Genomic DNA, 14340 nt, shown 5'->3' with positions numbered 1-14340 from the left:
CACACGCAGATCCACCTGGTCCCCCCCCCCCCCCCCAATAGCTAGCAATCCAAAACAGTACAGTGGAGCCTGAGCGGTGGGTGTTTTCTTCTGACACACTTCCGGTGATGTCAGGGGGTGTGGCATATGCAAATAAGTTATGCTAATGAGCTCCTGCACCTCTTTTTCTACGACATGACCCCTGCCATAGAGTATAATGGAGAATCAATCTGGAGGTATTTGGGGCTCTGGGGGACTGTGGTTTGAGGTAGAGGCACCAGATTTACAGCATAGCTGCTGGTGCCTCTCCTGAACCCCATCCCCATTTTTAAAAAGATTGGACCAGGGGGCCCAATTCTATGGGACACTGAAGAAGGTGCCCTCATCCTCCATTGATTTCAGTGGAGGGGGGAAAAGGTATTTAAAGGGATTGTGGTCCCTTTAAATGCCTTCTCCCAGCCACACAACTCCATGGGTTGGACAGTTCTTTTAAATGCCTTCTGGGTGAACTCAGTACAGCAAGTTGACCCAGAAGGTGGTAAAAGGGACTGTGAGCTCTTTAAATGCCTTTGGACTTCTCCAAATTGCACAGCTTAGAGAAGGTGTTTAAAGGGACCATGAGCCCTTTAAATTCCTTTTAAGTTCATCTGTTTGGCGGTCCTAAAAATTGCAAATATTTTTGGGATTTTGGTGGCTTGGCCATTTCAGATAGACAAACAGTATCCAAAATCTATATCCAGCTGAATCAATGCCTGAAAAATACAGATAAGTTATTTTCTGGGTATTTTTTCGTCTAGGATTTAGCCAAACGAACACCCCTAGTCCGGATATACTAAACCCAAGCAGCAGATGTCATTTTTTTTCATACCATACATTGAATGACCATTGAAGCATTTTATTTATACAGTTGGAATTAAATCTAAATACGTATTTCAGATGGTAAACGATAATTGCTGAATACTGTGTTCATAGTCTTATTCTGAAACCTTTATTATTGCAAACCTGAGTTTCCCGTGAAAGCTTATGTGTAAATATGATAGGTGGGTGTTTTAGAAGAATTAATTTAGATAGCTTTTTATGTGTGGCTTTCTTCCTAATAATGTAACATTTTCATGTGCCTTTTCTAGATATATACTTCAGCTATGGGGGGAAAAATAAGAGCTGTGACTCTCTACAACTAACTCAATCGCACTGCGTGTGCAAGAAGCTAGCTCAGCAATGTACTAGGCTGGCAACAATAGCAGGAAAATTAATACTACCCTAACATTAACCAGTATTTAGGCACACTTTCTGTGTTGCTACTTAGTTACCAGATCTTGTTGCGAGTTTTCATAGCGACAGTTTCCAATTATTGTTCAGTCTTGCCCAGATTCTACTTCATTCTTTTCTGTTACTTTCCCCCCTCCTTTTTTATTTGCCCCAACTTTAAAGCACTTCGTGACTTTATCATTTTCCCCAGGTTTTATCAAACAATTCAGCAGTCTATTAAAAACTTGTAATTTTCTTGTTCCTAAACAGAATTCTTATAATAATTCTCAAGCTCCATCACCTGGTATGGGAAGGTAAGCATCTATTAAGCATTGGATTATATTGTTTCATGTGACAGTAAAAAACAAAACAAAACCAAGCAAGCTGTGGTTTATGCATTCTTCATATTCTGTAAGGGTTTATGTATTGCAGTAATCACATTTGAACTGGTTTGAGATTATCTAAACATTTATAAATTTCACACATACCCCTTTGAAAGAGTAAGTTTGATAACGATTCATCCCTCGTATTTTGAGTCCCTACTTTGCCTGTCCTTGTTGTTCCTAAGGGTCTCCTGCCCCCCCCTCCCCCCAAGCAGCATTTTGAGAACCTTCATGGGAGGGTGTAAGGTAAGAAAGTTCTATCACATCAGCAGAGCTCCACTGACAAATTCAGATCATGTAGATGGGGATACAAATGGGAGAACCTTACTGTCTTAGTTTCTTGCATGTATCCAGTATATGCATAACTAATATCTGGATGCAGTTTTCACATGCTGGAACAAAAACTATGACCACATTTTCTGCCTTGCGTTAATGCAGGACATAGCAAGCAAGATGTGTACTTATGTTTTTACTTACTAGCAAACCAGGGAGCATGCCGTCTCCAGTCTCTCCGAAATTGTCTCCGGGGAATTCTGGAAGCTACTCTTCAGGGTCAACGAACCCTTCAGGGAGCACTTCTTCAGTGACTATTCCACAGAGAATCCACCAGATGGCAGCCAGCTATGTCCAGGTTACTTCTAATTTTCTGTATGCCACTGAAATTTGGGACCAAGCAGATCAGCTTGCCAGAGAGCAAAAGGGTAAGACTTTACAGCATTATTTTTCAATCTACTGGATTTCGTCACATTTGTAGACCTAGATATTTCAATATATCATCACATTCCCCCCCCCCCAATTTCATTTTCAAGCATTGCAGTGGTTTGGATCCTGCAAACCGCCACCAGGAAGTACTGACAGTCCAGGATCTTTTCTATTCCTCTCATCCCCCCAGTTATTTCCAGTCCCCAGAGAGTTTATTTCTGGGCTTGAGGGATTTGTACTAATACCTGCACCTGTGGGGAGTGGGAAGGAGTCGAGATCACCCTTTTTGCCTTTTGCATGAGTGGAGCTCTGCCAATGGAAGGAAAAGATTTGAATTAGCTCTCTTCCCTCACCCACTGCATCTGCCCAGCCAGTGCAGTTAGTAAACACAAGTCCCTTAAACCCAGGAATAAACTTTCCTGGGATCAGAAATGGCTTGGGGGGGGGGGGGGTGGGGAAGATCCTGTAGATCCTTGCACCCAAGTTCTGTACATTTTGTTATATCTGTCAGCTGTATCCTCTGATCTCAAGACCCATGTACATCACATCCCATGTACATCACATCCTCCCCATGCACAATTATGAATTACAGTAAACTATCTCAGTACCAAAGAATCTTGCCCATATCTGAAACTAATGCATAAGGTCAAGCCTGCAGAAGTTTAGACTTTTTTCCCCCTTTCTTTCCAGTTTTGGATATTTTTTGGAAATTGCTGTTTTTAAAGTGCAGAGTTTATTTTGCAACAAATTTTTCTAGCCACCCCTATAAAAATTACCAGATTCCCAGAGTAACTTTGGAGCAAAGTTTCTCAGGTTGTTTGGGCATCTGTTAAATTTGGATTTGTTGCCCCTACGCAGTCTGAAGCATTTTTGTATTTGGCTAGAAAAAATAATTTAAATAGAATGTATAGTACTAAGAGTTGCTTCTCTCCCCTCCCTTAGCTGGAAAAGAAATTACTGAATTTCCACATGTGGCTCATTGACCACAGGGTAGACAAACTGCTTGCCTATCTGGATTATGAAATGCAATATATTTAATAATATATTGCTTCAGAATTTAAGGTTTGATCCTTGAGTGGTGAGAGTTTTCCAGTATGTGGCATTTGACATTTGTAATCAAGAATAATGTGTAATGAAGAATAATATCATGAGCCAACTTAAATGGCAGTACAGAAATTTCTGTGTCTTTAGAAGGTGCTCTTAATCTCTTTGTGTCATAACATTTTTCAGCCCTCTCAAATCAGCATAGCACAATCGATCATAAATTCTTTATCAATTTCCTGTCAGGAGATATGTGGAAATGTGTGTATCATTCCTGTTGTTTCTGGTTCTCCATAGAATTCTTCGCAGAGCTGGATAAAGTTATGGGCCCTTTGATCTTTAATGCAAGTCTCATGACAGAGCTAGTACGTTACACCAGACAGGGACTACATTGGTTGCGTTCAGATGCCAAGTGATACCTGGACTGCAGAAATCTTAAACATAGAAGATACTTTTCTTGCTGCCTCTGATTTTTTTTCAACACTGTGTCATAACAATAAGGAAGACTGCCATAATGCATTGCTTAGTGGAAAACAAGATTAAGGAATGCTTTCATATGTCTCCCAGCATCATGTGTGTGAGAACTCGAATCATGTCAATATGAACTTTTTTCCAGTGGTCCCCTTTTAAAGATATTTAAAATATTTTAACCTCTGCAACATTTTAATATAATATGGATTCATTGATCTACAATTGGATTGAAATTCTAGTGGTTATGTCTAACAGATCTGTTTAAAACTTATTTATTTTAATTTGTTTTTAAAAGCTCTGTTTGGGGCTGTAAAGACTTAGCTGTGTGTTCCTATAAATTTCCCCTATTAAGTACGTAGAGGAGATTAAGTGTAGACACTTTATTTAAGTATTTTGTGAAGTTTGTTATTCTGTAATGTCTTGTGGTGGTAGAGATTGTAAAAGAAATAAGGGTTGATAGATTCTAAAGTATAGGGACACATTTTCATGAATATCTGACTCAACCCCTAAATGACAGCCACAGTTTCACTATTGTGCAAAAGTTTCAAGGATATTCTTCTATACATTAAGCCATCACATTGAAATGAAATATAAGGCTGTATGGAAAATTAGTTTCAAAACTCATGTCTTAACACTAACAATCACAAAACATTACAGGAAGTTGCATTTAATGCAATATCAAAGTGATGTGGGTCACATTGAGCTTCAGTCTCCAGGTGTGGACTAGAAATTGTTTCAAATGGACAATCTTATGCTTTGTGCAGCCTATTTATTTCCTTGCTTGTCATTTTTAGACACTGAAGCCACTAACTTTAATGCTTACATCGAACCAATGCTTATCTCATTTCCAGCGCTTAACCAGAAAACATGAACAGTGACTAAGATCTGTGTCTTCTCTTAAACATGAGTACGCAGTGGGCAACATGGGGTAGAGAGTAGGCCTATGATTACAGGGAGGTTGTAAACTGTTCTTTCCGGTTCACTTAAAATATTGGCTTTATTCCCATTGTTTTTACATTGTCATTAACGTTAAATGTTTTTGAAGATAATAGTTTATTAATGTTAAAAAGAAATAACTGTGATCAGCAAGAATCATGCATGGAATTCTAAGTGACTGCTTTAAGGTTTCTAACCAAAGTACCTTTCCATAGAAGGTGCTTGTCTGAGGTTAAAAAAAAATATCTTACTGTCCCTATCAAGTCTGGTGTGCCTTATGCCTTTTTAGATGAAGATTTTGAGTACTGTTTACAAGAGGTTTTACATGTAGGGCCCAGTATATTGTGTCCAGTTGGTCTCCTTCAGTACTTTACTAAAATTCCACTTCCTTTTCCCTAATACTAGTGGCTGTCATTCGTTGACAATACATCTTGGTTGTCTTTTAGAGTCAAACTCTGAACCCCTTCAATGTGGGACTGTGGAATGCTGCTTTACCTGCCCTTGTCCCCGAATCCTGTCCCAGATATGAACGTGCATGTTCAAGAAAATGATTGCACTAAATTTATGTCTAGCTGTGTAGCTAATGTGCCAAAATGATGGCGACCTTTGAAAGAAGGAATAGAATTCTACATTAATTAATATTGCGGATGTGTCCTTGGGATGTTGAGAAGCTTCATTACTCACAGTAACTTCAAGGCCTTGTATTCTGATGTGTTCTTTACTTCCAGGGATGCACAAATTCATACCGCCAAACTTGAAATAGATTCATTTGAAATCGGCAATCTTTGGGTCTGTATTCATAATCATTAATACTATTCACCAAGATTGCCAATTCTGGAGTGGGGGGATTCCTGGAGATTTGGGGGTGGAGCCTGGGAAGAACAGCGTTTGAGGAGGGGAAGGACCTCAGCGGGGGCTAATGCCATAGAGTCCAACCTCCAAAGCTGCCATTTTTTTCAGACTCTCTGTAGTCTGGGGATGGGTTGTAATTCCAGGAGATATCCAGCCCCCATCTGGAGGCTAGCAACGCTACTGTTTAGTGTTGCACTCTACTCATTAGAATGCCATGAGCCAGTCGATAACAAGTCATATCTATTCTGACTGTGTGTGCAGAAAGAGGAGGAGGGGTCACAGCTTATGGTAGGACACATGCTTTGCATGCAGAATGTTCCAAGTTTAGTCTATAGCATCTCCAGTTAAACTAGAAAGACATTTCTTTACTGGAGAGCTGCTGCCAGTCAGAGTAGACAATACTCTGTTAAATGGACAAAGGTATAAGGCAGCTTCATATTGCACATTGCATCATAAATTAAAGAGTGTTCACTCTATAAACATTTGCTATGTGAAGTCTAAGGCTTCGTTGAAAACTGAGAGGAGGGGCTGTGGCTCAGTGGAGGAGTATCTGCTTGGCATGCAGAAGGTCCCAGGTTCAATCCGAGGCATCTCCAATTAAAAGAATTGGACCTCAGCCTAAGACCCCGGAGAGCCACTGCTAGTCAAGGTAGACGATACTGACCTTGATGGACCATTGGTCTGACTCAGTATAAGGCAACTTCATGTGTTCCATGATGAGTAAATCCAAATATCTATATTTAAATGGGTCTTTAGGGTCAGTGTGTGCACACAGGCTGCCACATGAACTTTTAATTGCTCCCCTGACACACAGTTCACTGCATTCATAGACTGGGAGAGTTCTAGACTTTATGTCTGAAGTAGTTTTAAAGCAGGTGTATTTTCCTGTACCTTGACCCCAGGAGGGTACAGCCCATATATTCTAGCTCAAATTCATTGGGTAGTTACTTTTTTCTTAATGTTCAGAAGTGTCTGGCATACTGTCATGTTGAAGCGTCTACACTTTTAAGAGCTGGATTATATAAGCTCTACTTGTAGTGCTGCAGTGATCTGCAGTGTGGTTTGGCTTGCTTTTGTATCCAGTTACTATTACTGTCAGCGTGAACGTCTGTCTCCCCACCACCACCACCTTTTGTTTTGAAAGAATCCTGTTTTAAAACTCAAGTCCATAGTCACACGTTAGCATTTAAAGGGAAAATAGCTTCTCCAGATGAATCTTTTAATATGGATGTGTTTAATACTACCAATTCCTCTCTACTTTGATTGTGGACCTAAGGCAGCATACACTATCTGTTCCAATACGTACCCTCCTGAGCTATTATCTGTGTGCTCTAAATAAATGAGTAGTACTTTTGCTTCCTAGTAGTTTTTAATCAGTTATATTGGAGTCAATTATATCAAAAGGCCATCTAATGTTGTTCTCTGAAGTCCCTTTTTCTTGAAGTACATGAATATTTTGCCAAAGTTTTTTAATACTTCAGTGAAATTGTCCTAAGCTTATAATTTTATTTCCAAAAGCAAGTGAACAACCTAAGGCTGCAATGCTGATAATGCACTTACCTGGGAGTAAGCCCCATGGAACATAATATGGCTTGCTTCCAAGTAGACATACATAGAATTGTGCTGCAATGCATATGCGTATCTCTTGAGCACTGTCATAATTTTGCTATTGTCTTCATTTTGAAAACATTGCATTATTAAATATAAGGGGGTTAATGATTGTGTGTTACACATATCAGTGTTTGTAGTTCATCCCAGTGGTGAGCCTTTAAATATGGCTTAATGGTCAGACTAAGCTTGCTCAGGCATTCAAGTAATGTTGAATTTTCCAACAGCCTTGCAGGGTCATAGGAGAGCAAATCATGAACATGGTGTGAGATCCACCAGTGAAGTTTTGTGGACATTCCACCAGGCTGCTGGCAGTGGGTGTGAAAGAGTGCAGCACAAAAAGCTACAGACGTTTAATCTGTGGGTTGGGGGTGAAGTGGAAATTACATGCATCCCAAACTCAAACAAAATTCTGATGGCAGGTCCCAAGGAATCATGGACTTGTAGACACTTGGCTACTTCATTTTGTATCTTATATTGAACATTCAGGGTACCAGACTGAGATGACCCACATGTTCAGTGTGATTTAAATCTCTTGGCTGCAAAGCAGAGCTAATGGCTCTTGATCTTTGACAGTAGTATGCAATTTGTAATGTACATGTTTCTAATACATATATCTACATGCATATATAGATGAATGAACTCTGATCTGTCCAAAGTTTGTTATACTTGTGTTAGATTATAGTGCAGCTGACTATATTGATATATTTATTGACTGCTGAGCCATCCTCATTTTGGTGGTGGTGATAAATTTTTCATATTATGCAGGAGTGCTATGAGTTTATTCTAGAGCAATGAGGCTTAAATGCTGTGATTTTATACAAAATTACCCCTGTAATGTGTGTTATGATCAGCCACTGCATGTGTAGAGTCTATGGATGTAACTGAATGCTTGCCCAAGTGCAAGTAAAACACAGCTTTCAGAAGATAACTGTTTGCCAAATTTGGCATCTAAAGGGAAAGACTACCTTTTGGTGTATATATAGTTTTCCCTGCACTGTAAAATCTGCAGTATTTTCCCCTGAAGTGGTTTAGATGAACCTGAGCAAGTCAATCTTGAATACATTTTATCCATAGAGGAGTAAACCACATCCAAACTATTTGGTAGAGTCCTAAATGGCAAATATTTCATAAATATTTGGATCAAGGACTAAATGACTTTAAATTAAGTGGAAGCAGTATTGCAGAAAATTGTGGGTTTTCATTAACTGTTAATGTTGGATATCTCAACAAAGTGTAGCCAAAGCTTTTATTAGTGATCTCTATTATGAATTTGTCCTTTCCTGAGAGAATTTCCAAGAAAGAGAAATACAGCTTAACAGTACTGAGTATTGTTTTGGATTATTCTTGGGTGTTTGTCACTTTAATGTAGCAGTGATGGGCCACTAGAAGATTTTCACTGGGTTGAGACTATCATGGAAAGTTCAGACATTGATACAAATGCCTCCCCACCCCCCACCCCCCTGCAAATGATAGATTTTAGATCTTGCCAGTACATCTGAGCTGAAAGGATTTGGGTGCAGACATCTGAACCAACTGTTTTAACTCAGATAATGGGCAATAGTAACTTCACTCCTCATTTCTGTCTGTAAATGCATTGGCAAAACATTTGTACCTGGTAATGTAACTGACTGAACGGATTCTGGCAGATTGGACTAAAAATGTTCCCTTTCTGTTTTGAAATGGTTGCATTAAAATCTCCGAGAACTTGGCTTCTGTGAGCACAGTCGCTGACATTTGTATCTGGTTCCCCTTTTAAATGGTTTTAAGAAGTTTTGTATATGGAGGATAAAGTGCTTATATATTTATTAAAAATCCCTTTATCTTATTTGAAATTATTTGGTAAAGAAGATTTTTCTTTTCTTTTGGAGGGGAGGGTAAACTTTAGAAGTGGGATGGGGGGAGGTTCTTTTTTACTTGTAACTTATCAGTGAAAAAAACCATGTTGAACATGCAGCTTGGTACTGATCATGACTGGCAGGATGGCTCACTGTCGTATGCTTTGTACATGACATGTCCATGTCTTATATGTTTTGTAACTTACCAACATATTTAGTCATCTGTTTTCAACCAAAACTAAACTTAAAAGAAAACTGTGATTTTTTTTCCTTTGCAATACATTTGAAATTTCAAAAGGGTACTTTGGGGCTCCAAATTAGGATTTCTAAGTCAGTATGTGCATTTCACGTATGTTAATGGTGAGCAAAGTATTATATACTAACTAGATTTTTTTCCACATCTGTATAGTATATTCTATGTATTTTGTGGTATTGAGATTATAGAAAGTTTAGTGTCTGAAATATGCGTTTAATGTGTATTTTTAAACAAATTTATGGCAATTAAATATTTGGAGAAAAGGGTATCACATTTCAATTTGTAAAGATCTTTTTAACTACTGTGTCATTAAAATGCTTTGTACAATGCAAAACTGTAACTGGAGAAACTAAGTTTAATAAATATCAAATAGATTTTCTGTATTAAACTTTATAAGTGCAGTGCTTGAATTAATTCTTTATAAATAGGCTTTCCCATAGGGAAATCTAGTCAGGAAAACATGCACTCTGAGGGGTGGAATGGTCAGTACTGTGTTCGGGGTGGGGGGGATACACACACTTTGTGTTTCTGTTCCACTATTCTGTCAAGCTGATTGCAGCATTACTCTGCCACACAGTGAATGTCTGAAAGCTATAAATGATCTTTGCTCATCTCTTTCAATCAATGTTAGTGTTGAGGTGTGTGCTCTTGCTGGCTCACAGTATTAGCTGGTTCCTTGCAAACTGCTAGCTTTGTAGAAGATGGGACACAGTCAAAACCTGATACTGTTCCCTTAATTACTTCAAAATGGTCAAGATCTTATAGTCCAGCTGCAGTCCAAGCATTTTCAATTCATCTTCACATGGCTTTTCCAGTTGGCTGATTATATACAAGAAAAATAATTGCTTAAACAGATCTTTAATGTCTTGGTAAAAAATGAAATACAAAGTATAAAAAAAGAAGATCAATTTAAGCTATTTCAGCTTAGCTAAAAGCACACAGAGGTATAACCTAAAACAGCTTCTAGCAAGTATATATACATCTGTTCAAACAGAGGTTTGAATTAAAAAACATTAAATATATACAGTGGTTCTAAGGCGGTAATAATAAATAAACAGGAACATTGTCAGTGAAAGCAACAGCATTTTCTTTTCCATAGTGAAGAATCATTCTTCCGATATTGTTACAGAACAGCGTTTACTCCTGCAAAAGAATAGTAGTCAGTTTACATTTTCTTAAACATGTACCCCCCACAAACAGAAAGTTTTCATTGAACACTACCATATGAAAGCAAACTTGTACAAGCCTTTCACCTAAAGCACTGATTGTTCCCTTTGGGAAAGGGCAATAAACACACCATTGTCTCATTGTCACAGGGTGGTTCCTTGGATTTAATATTTAGATTTGCAAATCTGTAATGAGTATTTTTCCCGCTTTGATGGTGATTGTAGGTAATAGGAAATTTTTAGCAGCTGGTCAGTAAAAGCCAACTGTGTTTAGTGTCTTCAGCCTAATTAATTTCCCAATAAGAGATCTGACAAATATTTGGGAAATGTAATGCAAGCAATCAAAATAGTGAGGGTAATGAGGATACTTTATGAATAGAAAATTTCACAAAGAACGTGTTCTAGATTTGGTACATCTATTAACCTGGGCGGCTGTTTTCTTGCCACTTTTAATCAAGTCAAACTAATTTTTTCAAGGGGCATTAAGTGCATCTTTATATCCAAGATGACTAGGCTAGTTTTCTCACAGAAGACATATCTGAATAGAAGCTTGGCTGCCCTGTTCTGTATGAAACACAGGTGCTTTGTTTCAAAGGAGGAGGATATTACCTGCATAGTCTACTGAAGCATTCACTATCATCCCTGCATGATGCTCCAACTGGCCTTGTGACTCCTCTCCAGAAAGGTGTCATTCTCTTAAGCCTCGTCAGCACAGAACTTTGTGGATGTAATGCAGCACAGTGTGTCTGAAAAACAAGTGTAATGTGGCCATTACACATACTATGGACACATTTAGCTATTAAGCCTTTTGAAGGCCTTCAGACTCCTACCCTCAACAGTATTTCTGTATGGAAAGTATTGCGGTGGCTCGTACTCCTTTCTTCCCAACTGCACTGAACAGTTTCCAATAAAAACAGAAGAGCCAATGAAATAGCAGGAAGGCTCCTTGGAGAATAGTTGGATCCACCCAATTCTTAACTGCTTCTGTACAATTTATCTAAGCCAGTGGGAAATAAACTAATATCCACAGGGTAAGCTTCACTACAGCTGTGGCCTAGAGTGCTTCTTTCCCCTCCCCCCAACCTCCCATATAACCAGTCACTTATATGGGAAAAAGTGCTGTGCTGTGCATGGGGCTGAGAGTATACTGAGGTCAAAACTCAGCTTCCACTCCTGAAACGGGGATCCAACCCACTGCAGCAGATCCCAGATTCTGCAAAGGAGTGCAACCTGTGTCAGTTTGCAGAAGGGAGTCTTGAAAATATAAAAGTACTTGGGGCTGTTTTTTGGTTGTCGTTTTGAAAAAAAGGTGCTGGAACTCTCAAGAAGGAAATGAAGCTTTCAGTCTGTATGCTAAAAACTCATGAACTTTTAAACATTTTAAAAAGAATTTTGTCAAAGAGATTCTGGAACTCCGTTCTGGCACATTCCCCCAGGAAAAAAAAGCCCTGAGAGTACCCTTTTGCACACATGTACCTTGTAATGACAGGTAGTTTGCCGATTATGAATAAACTAGGATAAGGCCCATTGTGGGAATAATTACAACGAGCTCTAGAAAGAGGCTCTGGGTGAGTGCCCCAGCTCCCCCCCATCCTTGCTGTCTCCCCACCCCCCAACATTTGGCATTCACTCCCTCCCCACCCCCAACAGAGCCTCTTTCTAGAGCTCATTGTATTTATTCACTGATTGGGTGATGTAGTGTGTGTCTCTCTCACACACAATTATTAGGGCTAACGTTGGGGCCAGCTCACCTATTTCCATTTTGTAGGCACCACACGGGCTTGCAGGGTGGGCAAGGGGTGGATTTCTCCTCCTCCCCGATTTTGAAAGCAAACAAATGCTTCCTCCTGTACTCAGCCATACCATCTGCAGCTCTTCTCCCTTCTCCCAATGCTGCAGAAATCCCCAGAGATTGATGCCCATTGTTGGAACCAGGGGCTTGCTGCAAGCCAGCACAACTGATTTCCAGAACAAAGTTTGAGTCCAGTGGCACCTTTAAGACCAACAAAGTTTAATTCTAGGTATAAGCTTTCATGGTCATGCACACTGAACTGACCTCCAGCTGCTGGAGATGCATTCAGGATTTTTTTTCCCCCAACCCCTTTCAATTCCAAAGCTGCTTCCCCTTTAACACCGGCTGATTACTTACCCTTTCTAATTCCCTTTGCTATGGTTGCAGTAAGGCCAGCCGAGAACTATAACTCCCAAGGTGCAACGTGTCAAACGTGAGTCATGGGCAACATGGTTTGCCTTTTGTATATATAGGATAACTACTCAAATGGTTATGCTAGGGCTGCAATCTTTGCCTTCTTTGGTATCTTAATACTCCAGTAACTGGAAGACAGTAGTTGCTAATCATTTCTCAGAACTACTGAAATGCAACAAGTCACACAAATAACACTCAAACCATCATTTTGCTAACTCGCAATGCAAATGCAGCAGTGAGTTCTTCTTTCTGTTCTTACCTGAGAAAGCAGGACTGAACAAACTAAGACGACTGCTGCAATTTTCAAGTACTGCATGATCTTTGGATAGCTTTCCCCTGGTCAGTGTGTTTCCCAGAAGCTACTGGAATTCCTGAACATAGTTTCCCAGCTGTCTTGCCTGGCTTTTATAGATTCAAAACCTCTGTGTTGCATCAGCCACCAACTTAGTAAGGAACCAAAGTTCATTGTAGGAAAAAGGAGATTTAATAAGTTATCGACTCAAGTAGTGGTCCAAGGTCTGTCCACTAGGCTAACTATATTTACTTTTCCAACACTTGTACTTTGCCTGTTCAGTGCATTGAACATGCCAACTGTTCCTTTTTTTAAACTTCATTTCACAATGTACCTGAAAAGAGGCACATGGGTCAAAGCAGAATAGAAATGAGCCATACCTTTTTAGTTTCCTAGAGTTCAATGGAAAATAACAGCCATTAGTTGCCTCATGAAGGGGGGGGGGAGCAGATTCTGACTTTCTGCAGTCTTGCATGAGATGTGTGTTTAGCCAACCCCTTCACCAAACTCTCAGAAGTGGTATAATTCTAGCTGTTTCTTCCATAAACTTTCGTGATTGTGTAGTTCTACCATTAGTTTTCTGATCATTGTACCTGTTCTGCAGTACTTAATCTAAAACAGCCAACAATCTGAGGCAATTCTTTAAAAATAAAAAACCCTGAAACAATCCCAAATTACTCAATGTGTTTCACATTACCTACTCAGAAAATGTGCCATGTTGATTTAATCCAGCCCTATGTGCACTCTGTTTAATCTCTTCTGATCCTGTGTAAGTATTATGTGTTGTTCTAAGTATAGTTATTAATCAAATCTCCGGGAAGCTAATCTTGGCTTGTTTCAAAGTAAGTACTACAGAAATCGTGAGATCCCTGTTGACAAATGAAACTCCAAAGTGCAGCAAATGTTTAAAGTCTGCTTTCATTTGGTTTGGTTTCCTCCAAAGCCATTCATCTAAACTTTTCCATGTACAAAATTTCTGCTACATATGTAACAGTATGTAAATGGAAGTAAAAGTTATTTTTAACCTTTTCTACAGGGTGAAGTGGGAATAGATAGGCTAGTGTCAGTCAAGGGGAAAGAAAGCATTTCCCCCCTGTAACATTTGTGCCTTTGGAAAATGTTTTCTTCTGTGTGTGCTTTGTTCCTTGTCTTCTTTGTTTCCCTCCTCAATCAAATTATTTCCCTCCTCTCCTCTTGCCTCCTGTTTTTACTTTTCTCTGTGTTTCTTCTTTATCTATTAAACTGAGAAGTGTGGTATAAGGAAATCATTTTGGAGCACTGATACTTGACGTAAACTGATACTTGACCTATACCTAGTACGGCAGAAAAGTAAATGTATACAAAGCTCGAGCTCTGCTTCAT

At 39.2% G+C, this 14340-nt stretch overlaps 2 protein-coding genes across 3 annotated transcripts in view; one reads left to right on the top strand and one right to left on the bottom strand.

The window, feature by feature from the left end:
* AFF4 (AF4/FMR2 family member 4) overlaps positions 1-4004 on the top strand; it is a 59618-nt gene extending 55614 nt beyond the window's left edge. For both annotated transcript variants that reach the window (XM_015429201.1, XM_015429193.1), the window contains 3 exons: positions 1498-1541; positions 2091-2311; positions 3651-4004. In XM_015429201.1, the coding sequence (XP_015284687.1) occupies positions 1498-1541; positions 2091-2311; positions 3651-3769 (384 nt within the window). In that variant the 3' untranslated portion in view covers positions 3770-4004. The remainder of the gene's footprint in view (positions 1-1497; positions 1542-2090; positions 2312-3650) is intronic.
* Positions 4005-10356: 6352 nt separating this feature from the next.
* Positions 10357-13002, bottom strand: LEAP2 (liver expressed antimicrobial peptide 2). The gene is made up of 3 exons (XM_015429141.1): positions 12946-13002; positions 11090-11226; positions 10357-10457 (listed from the first exon to the last, which is right to left on the bottom strand). Exons 1-3 carry the CDS (start codon positions 13000-13002, stop codon positions 10421-10423), a joined length of 231 nt encoding a protein of 76 aa, XP_015284627.1. The 3' UTR covers positions 10357-10420.
* Positions 13003-14340: the final 1338 nt, after the last annotated feature.

The sequence above is a fragment of the Gekko japonicus genome, unplaced genomic scaffold, assembly GCF_001447785.1.
Source record: "Gekko japonicus isolate JY-2015 unplaced genomic scaffold, Gekko_japonicus_V1.1 scaffold768, whole genome shotgun sequence".
Classification (NCBI taxonomy): domain Eukaryota; kingdom Metazoa; phylum Chordata; class Lepidosauria; order Squamata; family Gekkonidae; genus Gekko; species Gekko japonicus.
The sequence above is the reverse complement of the archived record's forward strand: the minus strand, read 5'-3'. Positions and strand labels throughout refer to the sequence as shown.

Excerpts from the sequence above, each read along its gene's own strand:
- LEAP2 (XM_015429141.1), bottom strand. The coding sequence starts at position 13,002 with ATGCAGTACTTGAAAATTGCAGCAGTCGTCTTAGTTTGTTCAGTCCTG. Across the intron at positions 11,227-12,945 it reads GTTCAGTCCTGCTTTCTCAG|ACACACTGTGCTGCATTACA; the intron begins GTAAGAACAGAA and ends CTTGTTTTTCAG. Across the intron at positions 10,458-11,089 it reads TGCTTCAGTAGACTATGCAG|GAGTAAACGCTGTTCTGTAA; the intron begins GTAATATCCTCC and ends ATTCTTTTGCAG.